Source organism: Amblyomma americanum, chromosome 2, assembly GCF_052857255.1.
Source record: "Amblyomma americanum isolate KBUSLIRL-KWMA chromosome 2, ASM5285725v1, whole genome shotgun sequence".
Classification (NCBI taxonomy): domain Eukaryota; kingdom Metazoa; phylum Arthropoda; class Arachnida; order Ixodida; family Ixodidae; genus Amblyomma; species Amblyomma americanum.
The window spans coordinates 176,341,922-176,359,635 of record NC_135498.1 but is presented as its reverse complement, the minus strand read 5'-3'; the positions used below and the strand labels follow the sequence as shown (position 1 = coordinate 176,359,635).

The window sequence follows — 17,714 nt, the reverse complement described above, 5'->3', positions numbered from 1 at the left end:
TTCTCGCATCGAATCATTAAAACAACAATATAAAAGAAATGGGAAGCGTTTTTGGTGATATAAAAAACGTTAATATAAAAATGTAACCATGTCGAGGGGAGATCTACGGATATATTGATTGTTATAGAGTAATATGAAGCTCTATGATGAAATTGCGTTCGTCAAGTATTGACTGATAAGTGTGGTTGTACAACATTCCTGTGCAGAAGTAGCTGCACTTGAATGGGGATGTACACTAGAGCACATCAAGCAGTAAAACATGAGAGAGAAAAGAATGTCAAAAAAAACTAAACAATAAAAATACAAACATATGCTAAAAATACACAATTCGTCATATTTTTTTATTTACAATTCCCTCAATTACCGAAGAATTCGAGAGGGATGTGAGGTTTAAATGGTATTAAATGCAAAGAAAATAAATGCACGGCCACGTCTGCTACAGCAGTAAGCATTTGGGAGGCGTCGTGGTGAAAGAGTAGCAAGTTGTATAGAGAAGACTTTAACGTGATACACGTTAACAGTTTCCGCCAACGTTGAGAACTAAAGGAAAAGATTTCAAAAAAACAAGCTAAAAATTCTAAGTACACAAAAATGAGCAGCGAAGTACTATTTCTGTCTTAATGATGGAGCGCCAACTCGAGAATTCAACGAGAAATCAGAACATATTGGATCAAACATGGACACTTGTCTAGGCGGTAGTTGAGGTAACTGAAGGAGGTTAATCCGGAAAATTTAAGTTCCTTTACATAATGCAAGTGTTGCCGAGTAAAACTTTGGGGTTAAAGAGGAAAAATGAAGGTATATCAAAAAACAAACTGCAACACAAAGCGCAGTTTTGAAAACAGAACAAAACAGGCTTGAGTTGTAGAAGACCTTATTGCTTCTTTTAATAAAGCTTTCTTAGGTCCTTGCACAGAAGATGCGCCAAGTTCATCGGGGTGTATATTGTTGCCGTTAAGAAACCAATACTTAAACAATATTTTCGCTCGAAAAAGGCAGGGCATACTTGAATGTTTCTTTTTAGTCAGAAAGCGTGAAGAAAATGAAGAGATGAGAAATTATTTTCTTTGCATTCAGTCGAAGCCAGGCATTTTTATCTAACTACTGATGAATGCGAGCCTATACAGGTTAAATGTAAATCATACGGTTTATTTTAATATCGTTTAAGTTTAGTCACATTAGCCGGCTTGATGTTATCGAAGAATAATGCCTTGTATAAGAAAATGGAGCATAAGGTATTCAAGCATATGTTGTTGCTCGCCAAGGAGACCAGTAAGCGTTAAAAAATTAACTCAATCATTGCGTTAGTGCCCACAGCCGAGTGCTTAAACCAAAAATGGGGACGGGAAACACGCCGCCCCAGCTATTTATGCTCCACAATGTGTTTTGAGGAATTTCTATCAACATTATAGTGAAAATAGACGATTGTTTCGTTGTTAATAGACACAGGATAACTTTTCTTTTTTGTCATTGACACCTGCGTTCGAAATAAGGCGCAATTAACCCCGCTTATTATAACAATTGTTGATCATAAGTTAGACTTGCCAAGAACAGCGCCAGACCCGTTGTTTTTACGTCTGTTCCTTTTCCTTCTATCTTTTGTCCCATGACAACGGTACAGAAAAAACGAGCCTACAAAAGGAGCACAGTATTAACACTCTGCTGCCATAGCTTATTGAGCAAATAGGTCGCTCAAATCGGTTTCCTGCAGACACTCCGCGGCGGGTTAGAACCCGACCACGGCGGCCGCGTTTCGATGGAAGCCAAACGCAAAGGCGCCCGTGTGCTGAGCGATGTGAGTGCACCTTAAAGATCCCCAGGTGATCGAAATTATTCCGGAGCCCAACACTACGGCACATCTTTTTTCCTTTCTTCTCTTAATCCCTCCTTTATTCCTTCCCCTACGGCGCGGTTCAGGTGCCCGCCGAGATATGATACAGATACGGCGCCATTTCCTTTCCCCATCAACCAATTTTCATCAGACAGCAGAGAAAAGCGGGACCATGAAATTTCTGCGGCGGAAGCTTGCTTGAAATCTCGCTGCACGATTACTATACACGAGAATGCGTTAATACCGCTAGGTGTACAGGGCAATTTCAAGGACTGAATGAACACAGTTTGTAATTTACTGAGCTACTGAAGCAGCTTCTGCAGCTGAATCACGCCGATGCCAGCCCTTCTGCTTCGTCAGCTTATAGACGAAGCTTATAGATTTCGGCGACGTCGGGGCTTCGCTTCTGCCTGTGCGACGTGTTTACGGCTTTGATTACCTCGTTAGTACGTCACAATTCTGTCCAGGTGACAACCAGCTGTACGGCTGTTACCGCGTCTTCCAATAAACCTACCTATCACCCCCACGCAAAGGCTCACAGAGCGTTCGATAAGCGTTTCGAGGCGTTCAACTGCGTATTGAGACCGCACGCTACAGCCGTTGAGAGCGAAGGTTGCAGGATGCGTGATGAACGGCTTCTCTGCACATGCTCGTCAGCCGATCGCTGGGAAGAGTGGCGCGTTCTCACGCGATCACCGGTCAGCGCGCGCCCCATACGAAGATGACGAAGGTGGCTGAAGGCACGCGCAGTGTATGAACACGCGATCGGTCACGGCCACTCAGTAAAAAGCTGAGGTCTAAAAACCGAGCTACAAACGTTGCGCGTTCAGTTGTTTCCACGCTCGTGTCTTTTTGTTGCGCTTGCGCATACAAGTAGCTCTCTCTGTGCTCCACTCCCTTTGTATACGAGGACGGAGGCAGCGTCTGGTATCCTTGACTGCTCTCGGTTCGTACGAAACGTGTACGAGTTAACACACACCTTACTGTTCTTAATATATATTAATGATTGACCTTACCATGTTTCCGGCAGTATTCGAATGTTCACTTACGACTGTGTTATTTACCGCATTATTAATAACTCTTGTGATCAACTTAATCTTCAGACGGATGTTAACAGTATACTTAATTGGTGTAACAACTGGCTAATGACACTCAATCCTAACCAATGTAAACTCTTATTCTTCTCTCGCTGCCACAGCCCACATCGCTTCGAATATTCTATTGTTAACACCTCGATTGAATTAGTATTATCTTATAAGTATCTAGGAGTCACCTTGTATTATAATCTATCTTGGCGCACCCATATTGGCAACATCATTTCAGCATCAAATAAAACACTCGGATTTCAAAAGCGCCGTCTCCGCCTTGTCCCTTCACACGTAAAATTATTCGCATATAAATTACTTTTCAGACCAAAATTAGAATATGCCTCTGCGATATGGAGCCTTCACCAAGCGTACTTAATTAATGAATTAGAAACAGTTCAAAATTGAGCCACTCGATTCATCTACTCTTCATACTCATATCACTTGAGCATTTCTTCGTTGGAAGCGACATCAAGACTACCACCCTCTTTCATTCCGTCGTCGCATTGCAAATCTCACCCTTTATCACAAATTACTTCTTTCTTCACTCAATCGGTCACCGTATATCGCACCCACAGCAGGCATATCTTACCGCACCAGTCTTCCCCTGCAAGTTGCCGGGCCGCCGTCGCATAATGGTACCTTTCTGCTTCATTCTTCTTTCGAGTAGCAACGGACTGCAACGGCGTGCCCCGTGACATCGTCACCATCGCTTCATCGTCTACTTTTCAAGAACGTGCACGTAAACAACCACTTTCAGTGCTAAATAGTATTCGCTGTTTGTTTGCTCATTTCATTAAAATCCCACCTCTTATGTAATACCCCCGAAAGGGAGCCTTTAAGGTAATAAACTGAACTGAACTGAATACTCTACAAGAGAAGCTGCGAATAAAGAGAAAAAACTGATTATGGATGGAGGCGGATGAGCTTCGACGCCGACCAACTGTTTTTAGTTGCCAAAAGAAGAACTGTGTGCTCCAGGGATAAAACAAAGACAGTAGCTGACAGCTGATTCCATTCGAAGATTACGATGAACAGTAAAGCTCTAAACAACATTTGTTGGAAACACCATCCGTAGCTTGGAGTAAGGAACACTTCAAGTGGTATATAGCTCCTAGTGAAGACGCATGTATGCCGAGTGCAGTCATCAGCACGCTCGCATATCGTCCTACCGAACCAAATAGGAATTATTTGAGTAACCTCTGGAACGATTTCGAATGAAGAGCAGATAACATGTATAAATGGACCTTTTTTTTAGCAATAACGGTATCTTTTCCCGCCGTAAAAACATTATTATTCACAGAACGAACTGCAGAATCGATGATAACGGAGAAAAAATGCATGGAGCTGAACTCAGCGCATCATTAATCAAGCATCGTCATCTTTTCTTCTTACTGGATGTGAAGCTTAGATACAAGTTAGTTTCTGAAATCTCACCAGGAAATAAGTACCTAGAGTCTCTTCTTTAATCTCCTTTTTCAGGTTATATGTGTCACTGCAGTATACTCAGTATTCTGTCAAGTGCCTTCGTTAGCATCCAAGTTTCTGGCTCATATGGCCGAACTGGATAATTTCACTGCTATATAAGAGATTTAAAGGGATGACCATGCTGCTGGACATAATTTAGAATAAGTTTTCATAGCTACCCCACCCTCCACTATCGCCCTAGAAGCACACGAGGTCACCGATGCCATCACACACTTCACTACCCTACATTCCGCACCCGCATAAGTAGTCGGTATAGATTCGCATGCAGCTTTACGTCCATTTTACAAAAGAGCCCTCCCCTTTCCTACCCGGTCCGCCTTAGATGTCACACTGCCAGCATTGAGCCCACGACCGGTGACCCTTGGGTGGATCCCTGGTCACATGGGCACTTCCGACAATGAGCTTGGTCTACTGCTTGCCTGCGATACTATGGGCGCCAGGGATCCAAAGGACGAGCCCTCCGACGATGAACGGCTTAGAAACTTAGGCCCACGAATACTACACGTCGCAAAAATTGGACCTCGCTGATTTACAACCGTGATCCGCATCAGTTTGTGAAGAGCGTATTCTTCGCCGAATACAATTTAATCTCCTTCGCACAACAGCCAAACATTATTTGTACCGCTACACTTCCACACCTCAGTGCTCGAACTGTCGACACAAATATGCAGATATGCCTTACACAATGGTCACCAGCCATCCAGTCCCTCGCCTATGCTTTTCCCCCACCCCCACAGTGGCCCATACGGCTCGCCTCCCGAGACCTGAACCTGCAACGTGACCTCGTCACCTTGGCGCAGGACCTTTTAAAAGCCTAACATAAGGCTGCTTTAATAAACGTGGTACACCCCAGCCCCTCCTGATACCAGTGGGAAACACTTCCTCTTAATCCGAACCTGCTGTCTGTATTTGATTTTAATGCAGTCTTTGATCACTTTGAGCACTTCACTATTTTTTGAAAACTGCGCTTTCTGCCCCAGATAGTTAAGCGCTGGGTGTGTTTTAACGCCGGTCTAGCCTGTCCGTGCACTTTTCTCTTTAGTTAGGCTTTCAAGCCAGGGATGCAGTGTGTCCCTGATCAACACGCCTGGATAATGCCAGCGGATAATTTCAGGAATCAGGGCACTATTTAAAACGTTTCTTTGGCAGCCTATGGAAGCTATAAGTGGTATTGATTATGTTATAACCATTTTTCTATAACCTCACCGACGGCGTGAATGCAGTCTGTTGTCAAGTGCAAACTCCGAAAAAATAAGCTGTCTTTTGGCACACATGAGTGTAACATTGCTACACTTTCTACAAGGAGTTATCGCAGTGAATAAGTTCTTAACTGACAGTAACCCAAACAGTCTATACATTTTATGCTGAACATTCTCGTTGTTTTGACCTATTAGTAAGTTAGCGTGCGTTAATTCTTTTGACTTGTTTTACGCTTTCAGCCTTTCCGTAAAAAGTGTTGCGGGTTTTTGAACTAACATTTTTTCGCCGTCTGAATGGTTGACACGAGCTGGTCGACAAACTTTTACGATTTTGTTGCGTTAAGTGAGCAGTAATTGTGCTACCCAGCTGCTAGTGTCGGAAAGTACGAGAACATTTTTGGTAATTATAGCAAGTTGTCGCATTATATGTTTTAATTTTCTGTACCAGATTCATCAAACATAGAAAAGAAAAAAAGTACTTTCAGCTCCTATTCAATCGCCGACCCAACAAGAAAACAAAATAAGGTTTCACGGTTGAATTTAGAAACCCAAATAAATACCAGCAGGAAATGTTTCTGGTGGCTTCCTCTTCTGTAATTTTAGGATAATTATAGTTTTGTACATTCAGTTCACATGGCAAGTTTCTACGTTGCGCCACGATTCTGAAGAAAGTACTTACTTCCATCATGAGTCCAATGCAACTAGCCCTACTTTCCAGCTTAATGCTCCTGGCTCCCAACGCTCGAGTATACTAATTGGGAAACGTAATTTATGGCGTCATCTTTTTCTTTACTGTTGCTGCAAAACAGTAAAAACTCTAGGCGGCTGTTCTGGTACTGTTTCCAAAAGTTCCAAAGAACACATATATCGCAGTGTGAACGCCAAATCGATTCAACGCTGATGTAATATAAATAATCGGCTTCGTTTGTTTAACCACGGCGGAGGCATGTTTACTACGAAAAAGCGTCTTTCGATAATGTAATCGCTAGCAACACCATTCGTTTTGCGGATCCTGAATAGCAAAGTATGTGAGCCCTCCCCCATACCACCCCCCCTCTCCCCGCCCAACCCCGCCCGCCTACTCGCCCCTTCGTCTTTCCAGCCTACTCCAAACGGGCACTTTCCTTAGCAACAGGAGCGCCGAGTGCAAAGCCGTGCTGGTATCTACTGCGATCTTTGTTTTCTCGTTATTTCCAGCGTGTTTTTCTTCCCGACCTTACTGGGCGTCGGTTCTCTTCCTCATTACGTGCTTGCCGGCATGCCTAGAAGCGTGGAAACTCAGGGTGCAAAGCCGTCCTCCCTTTTCCTTGGCATGCAGGCCTCTCGGAAGTCCTCGGATGCACGCTTCCGTTATCGGAAACGTTCGCTCAACGTTTAGCCGAACCGCACGTGCCGTCAATAAAGATAGCACTCGAATCTGTACGAGGCAAAATGTCCGCTTTTACGCGTTTCCTTTAATTTTATTTGAGAGCCTTTTCAGAAGTGCACTGGCGCCATATTTACACCTCGCTAGATGGGAATCTTCAAAAACAGCATATATGTGCCCATGAAACACGCTGCATTCACAGTTGACGCCTTTTAGGTACTACAGCGTCTATCGTGAACTTTTCGGTAGGACGGAAATGGGTTGGCTGTTTATTGTCTCTCTTTTTACTTGTATATGAATCACTATAAGAATCGAAAAGATATGGTTCCCTAAAATACCTATTCTAAATCAGGTAGCATTAGTTATGACAGCTTCGTGATTGTGTATTGCTATTTGAGAGCGTACTACATTTGAAGAACCTTTTGGTGCACAATCCAAGTGACATGCTTGCCTTAAATACCTATTTTTATTCAGGTAGAAATAATTATGACGGCTTCCTAATTATGCATTGCTATTACACAGCGTACTCTTCAAGAGGTGCGGTGTCCTTGACGCCCACATTAAGGTGGTAGCGTCAAGGCGCCCGTTCAGCAAAAAATTCGGCGTCGTCGGAAGAGTCGGTAGCAAAAGAGCATGCTCACCGGCCACGTAGGTCACGTGATTGTGCTACATCATCACAACTTCCCCACCGTTGCAGGTGGCAACCTGCCCACTGAATTATGAGCAAACTGCCCTCCTTGACAGTGGAGAGTTAAATTATGCACTGGTTGCGAGAGGTTGCTCTGGAAGAGCAACTGCGTCCCTCAAGTCCCACCAGTGGCTGTGTTTCAAACAGCCACCAGCCGGTGCAGTGGCGCATCTCTTAACCGCTTCACAATTGTGCCATCTGTGATGTGAGGACTCTGCGCTGTATATTATGTAAAGTGGAAAATTACAGTAGAGCATGTGTGGGCATGCAGATATACCGGTGGCGACAGAGGAGTACTTGCGCCTTAGGGATCTCTAATGCTGCCGCATTGTACTCTTAAGGGTGGGCCAAGAGTTACGTGACGGTAAAAATCTAAAAATACCCGTGTCTGAGAAGAGATACTAAGATAGCGCTCCAGGCCGCTGAAGGGACCCATTAACGCTATTGCGTTGTACCCTTAGCGGAGATAAACTGGCCCCCAAGTTTTAACTCGACAGCGTTAAAGGCCCCGTTCTCCAGAAAATCCTGTGTCGGCTGTGTGAGCGAAAAATAACGGGCATGGCTCTGACAGGTTATAGCTGGCAGCTGACATGGCCGGGCACAGACAGGTCGTAAGGTTGTGCGATGTCACGCGACATCGGTAATTTTGGAGCAGCTGCCAACTCCGGTTTGTCAAACGAGATGGGAGGCTGAGGGGAATCGAACCGTCCGGCACCCCTGTGTTCTGGGCGGCACGGGTTCCCTGACACATGCATCCCTGACGCATGCAGAACCCCCTTTTTTAGGTGAAGATAAAGGAGCTGGTTGAAACCACCAAGAAAACTTTTTTTACTACGAAGTTTCTGTGGAAGCCCTTTTCTTTGTAGCCGTACGGCTGCACTTATGTGGATGGATGTCAATCTTTTATTATCGCCTTGTTAGAAATTTCCTCCACCTCAGCGAATTTTCCTAAACCATGGACCAACATGCAGATTAAATTTATGTCATTCCGCATCCCTGAGCCACGTATCACTACAAAAGAACGATAGCTCTGTTAAGCATGGTTAGACATGGTTGAGCTTTGGTTCGTTAAAAGAGTAGAAAACTGAGCTAGTTGGTTCATTCTTCTTGGTGGGAACAGCCGAAAAAACCAAAACGCAGACTCAGAAAGGAACACAGAGAACGTAGACGAGGCTGACTGTCAACTAAAATTTTTATTGGAAAAACCGCGCTTTTTGTTTCCTTGTCAAAAAGATCTTGCTTTTATCTCCCGTCGGGTTCGTTCAAGAAGGAAATTTCTTTTCTTGATAGAGAGATGGATGGTGTGCTGACGCACCGCTGTCCTGTTTCCCGTATCGCCAATGCCTCAAGGATCTCACGTGTCAATTTGTCTGCATACCTTTTCATGACTTGAACATCATGCAACTTGGGCTCACACTTGCGCACTTGTTTGCCTTTTTTGTTTTCTTTACAATCTCTGCAATGCAGGGCTAGATTGCTGCTTGGGGCACCTGATAGCGATGATGCATGTTCTCTTATCCTATCATTAAGGCACCTTCCCGTCTTTATTATTTTTTAAACTTTTAAACTAGAAGAAATTGTTTCAGCGAGACCAACTCACGTGATGCATCACGTGCCACAAGTGCAGGAGCGAATCACGTGACAGATCGCATGCCACTACTAGCGAGGAGGAGCGGCCGAGCAGCAGCCATGCAATATCCCTAATAGAGGGCATTGAGCCAGCGCAGCGACGGACGTCACTGCCATGCGCAGAGCATAGAAAAAGCATAAAGCCACTCGCGATTTTGCGCATGCGGCGTCTATGGAAGCTCTGCTCGCATAGAACATCTATTGAACACTTGGTCAAGTCGCTCAAAGCTGGAGAAAGTGCCGGAAACGGTATGCGCGATCACGCGTCGCTTGGGCGACCTGCCACTGCAACCAGACCCGAGACGCCGAAGCGCGGCGATAGCATCATCCGTGCGCATTACAATTCGATAATTGGCTGATTTAGGGCTCGTAAATTGGTTGAGGGGCTATCCGCAAGCCGAGGACGTGCGGTGGGAATCGTTGGGGCTCTGCAGGATAACCCAAGGTTGCGGTAGAGCAGTTGCGCGAAACCACAGAACGAGCACACAAAGGAAGCGAAAGTCATTAGTTACAAGCTCTTGGAGCGTATCCATGGTAAACAGGAGGACATGTTGTCTCGAATAGAGATCAGTGATGAACCGTGGGCCCATCACTTCAAGCCAGAAACAAGACAAAATCGATGGAATGTCGCCTTCCAAATTAGCCAAGAACAAGAAAGTTCAAGGCGACTGCATTTACGGAAAAGTCATCATTGTTTCTTTAGTACACTGACGAAGTTTTTCTTTTGAATGCGGTGCCAACGAGCGAGACAGTAAATTCAGACACTTACATGAAATCTCTGCAGAAACTGAACCAACGTTACTAGTGCGCCCGAATTAACGAGAGTGCGAGGGAGAGTTATCCTCCATAACAAAGCCCGCCCTCACGTCAGCCTGAAAACCAAAGAAAGAATTGCCAAAGTTCAATGGACTGTACTGCCCCACCCTCCTAACAGTATTGACTCAGCATCATCTAATTCTTATCTTTTCGGGCCGCTAAGAGGTGCGCTTCGTGGATGCATATTTTAAGGCCAGGAGAGCGCATTCGCGCTGTGAAGTTATGGCTGTACCAGACAAAAAAGACTGGTACAAAGCAGGTATGCACACCCGGGTTCACCGCTTGCACAAAGCCAGACAAATTGACGAAGAATGCATTAAATTGCAACATAGATCCGACAGACCTGCGGCTGCATTCTTTGTGAATATCATAATGTTTTATTGAACATTGTTTGATTAAAAAATCTGTGCGATATTCCTTTTTCAGACAGCCTTAATAATGTTGGCGCCCAGAGCACAATAACATATAGATATTTCCCTTTGGGCGATTTTTTCATTCCACTCATTTTTTATATTAGGATTTATAATGAGCTTTCTGCAAAACCAAAGGTATTCGAGCTTTCCAGAAGAGAAGCGTAAAAGAATGGTTCATTTTAAAGAACCCCCGCCCCCCCCCCCCCCCCCAAAAAAAAAAAAACATCCCTCACGCTGTGATGGTAGGAGATAGACATTTAATGGTTGAGAGCATTACTTAACTGTGCGTGGAGGAAATCCTTTCTTTCTCACTCTTTGTCTAGTCTAGTAATGCGCTAAAACCAGCGAGAGCTGTTGTGCATGTGCGCAGTCTAAATTTTCGCAGTTTGCGTGGCAACTGCGAACGCCGTCTGTACTAGAGCCAAGGCCTCACAATCTCGACTTGGTGGTGGTGGTGGTGGTAGTGGTTTTATTAAAAATAATAGTAAGAAGGAAGGAAAAGATTTTTGCTAGCCCCGGCATCTGCCATCGATACTGAAGCACCTGAGCTGGGGCAGCGGAAATAAAGGATAGCAGGCAGAACGGAGAAATGAAATTAAAGAGGTGAGGGGACAGGAAGAGAGTATTGGGGGAGAAGTAATATGTACAAACCAGCTTCCAGCGCGCCTATCCTCACCCGTTACAGCAGCAGAATGCGCCGCAGCTGCGAGTTCATGGCCTCTCCCAGCTTTCACCCTCAATCACGCGGAACGCTCAGCGTTGTCACCGTGGGTAGAGGTCACCATTGGCTGAAGGTGTTCTATAAACAGCTCCCGCAGTAGCAAGAAAAAACGAAGCCTGCGAACATGACCACACGCTTTCGAATGTAAGCAATATATTCTGCCCAAGCAATGAGAAAAATGACGGACGGTTTAGCATGCTTTGGGCAAATAAAAATCCGGCGCGCTAGCGCTCTGTTCGCTCGGTTTTCGCTTAGCGTTCAGTTTCGGTTCGAGGCTCGGTTTTCAAGCTCAAGCAGGTTTCAAACAAAGATCACAGAAATGGGGCACCGATACTTGAGGGGACACTTCAGCTACAGCTTAAGTGCATGACGCGTTAGCATTAATGAGTCAGTACCCATATATATGGGATCGGAGGTTCTCTGCTGTATATTCATGGATCCCTGGCGGTTTTTACCCCACTTCTGGCGCAGTGGTTGGAAGGTTAAGCGATGTGCTTCGGCCCTGCGATGGCAAGCGCTGCCACCAGTGGCGCTTGTGAGAAACAGGTTGGTCTCCACGAGCAGCCTTTAACTGAACCATTAATTGAATCATTAATTAAACTGCCACCAACCACGGTGGGTGGTTTTCTATCTATCCAATGGGCGGTGTGTGATGAGGCCTCAAGGTCACGTTACCTAGGCGGCCCATCTATGCTGTCAGATAGTGGCGAAATTGGTGAATGGCGGTCTAAGTGCCATCCTAGTCAAAATCAAGAGGAAGAAATGGGGTTGGGCAGGGCATGTACTGCGAAGGCAAGATAAGCGCTTGTCCGTAAGGGTATCGAAGTGAAATCCAAGAACAGGCAAGCCTAGCAGGGGGCGGCAGAAGGTTAGGTGGGCGGATGAAATTAGGAAATTTGCAGCCTTAGGGTGGGCGCAGCTGGCAAAAAACAGTATTCATTGGAAACACATGGAAGAGACCTTTACCCTGCAGTGGGCGCAGTCAGGCTGGTGACGATGATGATGATAATATTCTTAGTGCTCGGCCAATAAATGTGCTTAATAATACCTTTTACCGCCCTCCTCAAGGTCATAACTACGTTGACTGCCAAACAAAATCATCCCTCACAATGCCCTCGAATTACCCCTAACCTACTCCAGCTACGACCACGTTATCCCCACAATCTTCCTAGCTTCATCTGTCGTGCAGATCTGTGCGAACAGAAAAATAAGCCGATCCAAAACAACACAAGGGTCCGAAAAGCAAAGCACTCCCTGGGTTACTTCAGCGAGTTCATTTGGACCAAATCGACACAGCGAATATGCACATGCGCATTATTTATATTCCACAACTGGCACTGGGTCGTTTCCATCGGTTTCACAGTTAAACGTCCACGATTCGTTCATTGGTCACAGACAAAGAATTTTTCTTTTTGTATTAAACACATGTTGGAAATCGGGCACAATTAGCCCTGTTTATTAAGCCAGTTGTTGATCATAATCTGGTAGCCAACACTGGCGCCTGTCAAGCTGTTTTCATGTGCCTTCCTTCTTCCCGTGTCTTTTGTCCCGTGACGCTGGTGCAGAAAAAACTGTCATATATAAGGAGCACAAAATTAACACTGTTACCTTAGCTTACGGGGCAAAGAGGTCGCTCAATACGGTTTTACGCGCACAGCAACGAAAAGCGGCGCCCTGAAAATTTCGACGCACAGACTGCTTGAAATCTCGCTGAACTTAATGAAAAGTTTCTTATTTACGTATTTCTGTGCTACAGAAGTATCAATCAATGTTTCGCGATGATGATCATTTATTTTCACGTCGTTGAAGCCAAAGAGAGCTATTTCAAAAAGTATCTCAGGAAAGTTGTGTCTCATCGACAGGGCCTACGTTGATGAAGTCGAATCACTGGTCGATGAAGTCTCACCGCTCAGAGCAAAAGCTAATGGCGTGGCACATGGCTCGACAGGGCGCGCAAAAGGGCGGATGGCGCTGTGCGATGATATTTCAGAAAGAGCTAAAAGCTGGAGAAGTCGTTTTGACAGCTTTGAAAAGGGGTAAAGAGTTGCTTTGCAATTCCAGGGAAATCGGACGCAGGTCAGTGGACCAAGAAAGACGGCTGCGCTGCTTGGCTTTCCGGTTGCTATGAAGCGACCCGTGGAACTCGCAAACCCTGCGCACAGATCGAGGAATGAAAGATGTCTTCACCACCATGATAAAGAAAAAAAGAACAAAAGTCGCAGTGTTTCGACAAGTGGAACTTGCTAATAAACTCTCATTCATTCTCTGACACTAGTTGCGTAAAAAAAGCGTTTCTCGAATCCACCTCCTAACTCTCATAAACTGTCCTTTGCCTCCTGTCCTTTTCTGATTATTCCTGGTTTGTTGCATTCACTTTGCCCTAATGTAAGCATCTGCTATGCATCTGTTCTTAATTGTGAAGCTGCCCTGAAAAGCAATCGCAAGATTTTTATAATTTATTTGGTTCAGGGCAATTTTATAAGAAACCTTTTTTTTTGTTCGCAAAGAGAAGCAATAGCAAGCTGCGTGCTCCGTCTCATGCCATCGTTCATATATGAGAACCTGCTTTATTCTTTATTGAGCAGCTCGGAAAAACCACAGTACACAAAGCTATTTATTGTACCAGTTCTATCCACCTGTCTCCAAGAACATTTCTTTCCTCGAATCAACGCACTGTTTCACGCTGCAGTGTTTGTGAATTTTTTCGCGTATACGAAGTGCGAACCGCTGAAAAGTGATCGCTCCTCCTCTCCCCATCCTATCCCCTCCCCACGCCTTCGGCGCACCGACTTTACATAGCCACTGATCTTTCCTTAATAATATCTATTCTGATTGCGTACCAGTGTTGCATATACTGGAGCCTGCTACATTTCTCTATTTCGAGCATCCTTTCGTTAAATCATTTTGTAGAAATCGAATTCCTTCCTGTTGGCGTGAATTCAAAACCCCTAGAGGCGATCGAAGTACGTTGAGAAGCGCACACAGACCTGTGCGATATCCAGAGAAGGCATCCTTTCCTCGTCAAGCACGATCTCTCAGGTGTTAGCTCTGCAGCATGTGCCATCTGTAGCAATAGCAGTCGAGTATGTGCACGCTGAAACATCCAGATCGCGTCGCTCAGATGCCTTTTTTTGTTGACCGCGTCTTTCTTACGGCACCGACGCCATTCTTACTATGCACATGATAAGAATCTTCGAAGTGAGTATATATATGCGTGTCCAACCTGCTTTGATCACAGTTGACGTCGTCTTCAGTACTGCAACATCCAACATGAACTCTTCGGTAAGAAGACGGGTGGCCGGTGTTTCGTTGCAATATTTTCTTTTCACTGGACACAGCCTAGAACGCGTAGTTGTGAAAAATACTTGGCCTAAATATACATTTAGCCCAAATAGAACAAGTCTTATGGCCTCTATCCTGCTTTCTTTTAAGGCAGTGTCCTTTTGACTTGTTTTTATGTCATAAAAATACGAATATTCCCACGAATTAAAATAGTTATTTGTTTCTTTGCATTGTAAGCAATACTTTGTTCATTCCCCTGAAGTGGCAATTTCAGGCATACCTGGTTAGTTAAATTTTTGTTCAAGCAGCATTGAACCTATATGCCCGCAAACATAGCAGACGTGATTTTAAGTCACACCTGATCTGACCGCTCTGTACCGAGATCGTGTTTAGTCGTGCCGTGTCTTGTAATATTATTTACTAAGGATCATGAGGTGCGAAACGCCACGTGAGGATTTTACAGAAGTCATCAGGGTTCTGAATTTGTGAAGCATTTTTCTTCGCTCCTTAATTCCTGCTGTTTTGTTGTTTCCTTGTGAGAAGGAAATAGAATTGCTATGGGGAGTTTAGTTTACGGCCTTATGCGGCAGACCCCTTTGGGAAACGTTAAAAAAATTATTACACTTCTATTCATTAAGAAAAAAATCCGCAACAGTAACCAACTTTAAAGTACCTGTAATGCTTTGCTAATTCTAAAGAGCTGAACAAGGCCACAAGACGCTTTCAAAATTTTCCGCATGATCAAGTAAGGGGGTAGCAAGAGGAAGGTGCAAAACATTTGGGTTACTCTTTCTGTAAGGATATGATAAAATATAAAAGACATTGTTTCCTTTGCTGCTCGAACACTGCCCGTGGAGAGGATATATGCCGGACACGGGACTAATACGTCGTTTTTAGATTCGTAGGCCGTGTTCCTATTTTTTGGACGCAGCAAAACTTGAACTAACTGCACAGTTTTCTGGCACATGCAGTCTATTATTCTACAAATTTTTTTGAAATGCGCAGGCTGCTTTCTTCGCCCTCCTTGCCGTATTGGCTGTGGCCACAGCCGTTCCAAAGGTGGGGTACGGCGTCGGCTACGGAGGCATTGGTTACGGTGGACTCGGATACGGCGCTGTTGGTTACGGAGGTCTTGGCGCTGGTGGCGTTGGCTATGGAGGCGTCGGAGGCGTGGGCATCGGCAGCAGCGTGGCCCTTCTGAGTGGAGGCCCCGGATTCGCTAAGGCAGTGGCTGAACCCGCCTTCCTGGTGAAGACAGTGCACCATGTCCACAAAGTCAGCCCCGGAGGAGCCCTCCTCGCCCACTCTGGCCTAGGAGGAGGATATGGTGGAGGATACGGAGGCGGCTACGGGGGATATGTAGCCTACGGTGGTCACGGCTACAAGGGCTGATTCTGTTTTTCACAGGTTACACTCTTTTTTTAGCGTTGTACATACGACACTCAGAAGCCTGGTATGATTCGGAAGCCTGCTGGCTTCCGTGATGGAATCTAAGTCTTGCTTAGGAATATGGTTGTGACCAAGCCTACGCGACGATGATATTGCGTATGCAACGACCAAGGTGCTCATCATATTGCACCACACAGTCTCTCACAGAAGCGTGGTATGTATCGCGCAGTACCTGAATGCTAACAACGAAAGCCAGCACCTGCCAGTACGCATTACCTGAATGCCACAAAGCAGATTAGAGACTGCATTCACTGGTGTCGAATTTAATTTGTTGCAAATGGCTTTCCAGACAAAACACTGGAGCCGAAGACATATGAGCAGAATTTGTTCTTGCTTTCCATGAAATGCCTAACATGTATGTCGTCACTGGATTTTGAATTTTGTCAAAACGCAAAATAAAAACGTTTTACTACGAATCGTGCATTCTATAATCTTTATTTCACAGCTAAGTTGGCATGCCTCACGCGAAAACTGTCTTACTGAGAAAAATAAAATGTGGCCATGGGAATAGACACATATGAAGCCTTGGGGATTTAATTAACAGTGCTGCCAATGTTCGGCTACATGACAAGTTTGAATACGTAACAGGTCAATTTACACTCACAATAGGCAAGTGCAGTGTAATGAGAAAGGCGCGGAGTTTTCTTCCTTTGCTTATGAATCGCTATAAGCGCCTTGATGTAGCATTCTGGAAGTCGCTAACCTTCTCGCTTGCAGGCAAATGCCGTAATTCTGCAGACTAAGCAAGTGGATGTCTCTTCGCTACAATTTGACAAATAGGGAGAGTGCAGGCTGGAAAGTGGTCATAACCGAATTAGCCTACAGTTGGGAGCCCTGATCAAAAATGAAATGCAGAGAAGTCAAAAGGAGAATGCGAAGTTAAAAACGACGAACAAATACCGCTATTAGCAGCCCGCATAGAGGAATTAATAGAGAAACGCAGCATGGAAAAGTGGGATCATAATAAAGTTGAAAATACATGGGAAGGGAACATAAGTTTGAGAATCGTCTAGGTACGCATAGGATTAGGGCAAACGTTTCCTTTCACCGTTGCTGTTCATACTTTATATGATGAATAGGAAAACAGGACTAAAAGAAAGTATATACTAGGTTATAATCTGTCGTACAGATTGGAGGAAATGTCTTTGATGAACGATTCTCGGGTTGAATGTATGCGGGCGATATTGTGGTGCCAGCAGAGAGCCAGGAAGTTTTGCAAACTTTGGTTAATTCTGAAGATGAAGTAGACGCTCTAGGTTTCATTTTCAGCGCTATTAAGTCAAATGTGATGATTTTAAACGTTACAATTGATCAGGTGCTTACAATACAAGAACATGAAATATCCAGAGTTGCCGAATACTTACCTCTCGGGGTATGTAGTATGAAGTATTGAGAGGTATTCAGGCATTATGGTGCGGGGGCTAACTATCGGGGTTGTGGTTTGGGGCTTAAGGGCAGAAGTTCTGTCGGCATTAGAAGTAAATCAGATAGCTTCTGGGAGATTAGCACAACAGGTGCCCACGGCAAAACCACAAACGAGATATTAAAGGGAGATATGGGCTGGGCATCGTTCGAATCACGTGAAGCAGAGGATAATATATAACATGAAGAACGCCTGAGGAATTGAACGATAAGAGGTTGGCTCATAATGTTAATAAATTCTTATACACAAACATCGTTGACTCACAATGGCGGAAAAAGACTACGAAATTATACAGTAAGTTTGCAAGACACAAGGACGGAGAAA

The 17,714-nt window shown here is 44.7% G+C and overlaps 1 protein-coding gene across 1 annotated transcript in view; it reads left to right on the top strand.

Annotated features, from left to right (window-relative positions):
- The window catches only part of LOC144119304 (uncharacterized), a 43,792-nt gene extending 27,465 nt beyond the window's left edge, over window positions 1-16,327 (top strand). Inside the window, exon 2 of the mRNA XM_077651967.1 lies at window positions 15,524-16,327. Within this exon, the coding sequence (XP_077508093.1) occupies window positions 15,524-15,910 (387 nt within the window). The 3' untranslated portion in view covers window positions 15,911-16,327. The remainder of the gene's footprint in view (window positions 1-15,523) is intronic.
- Window positions 16,328-17,714: the final 1,387 nt, after the last annotated feature.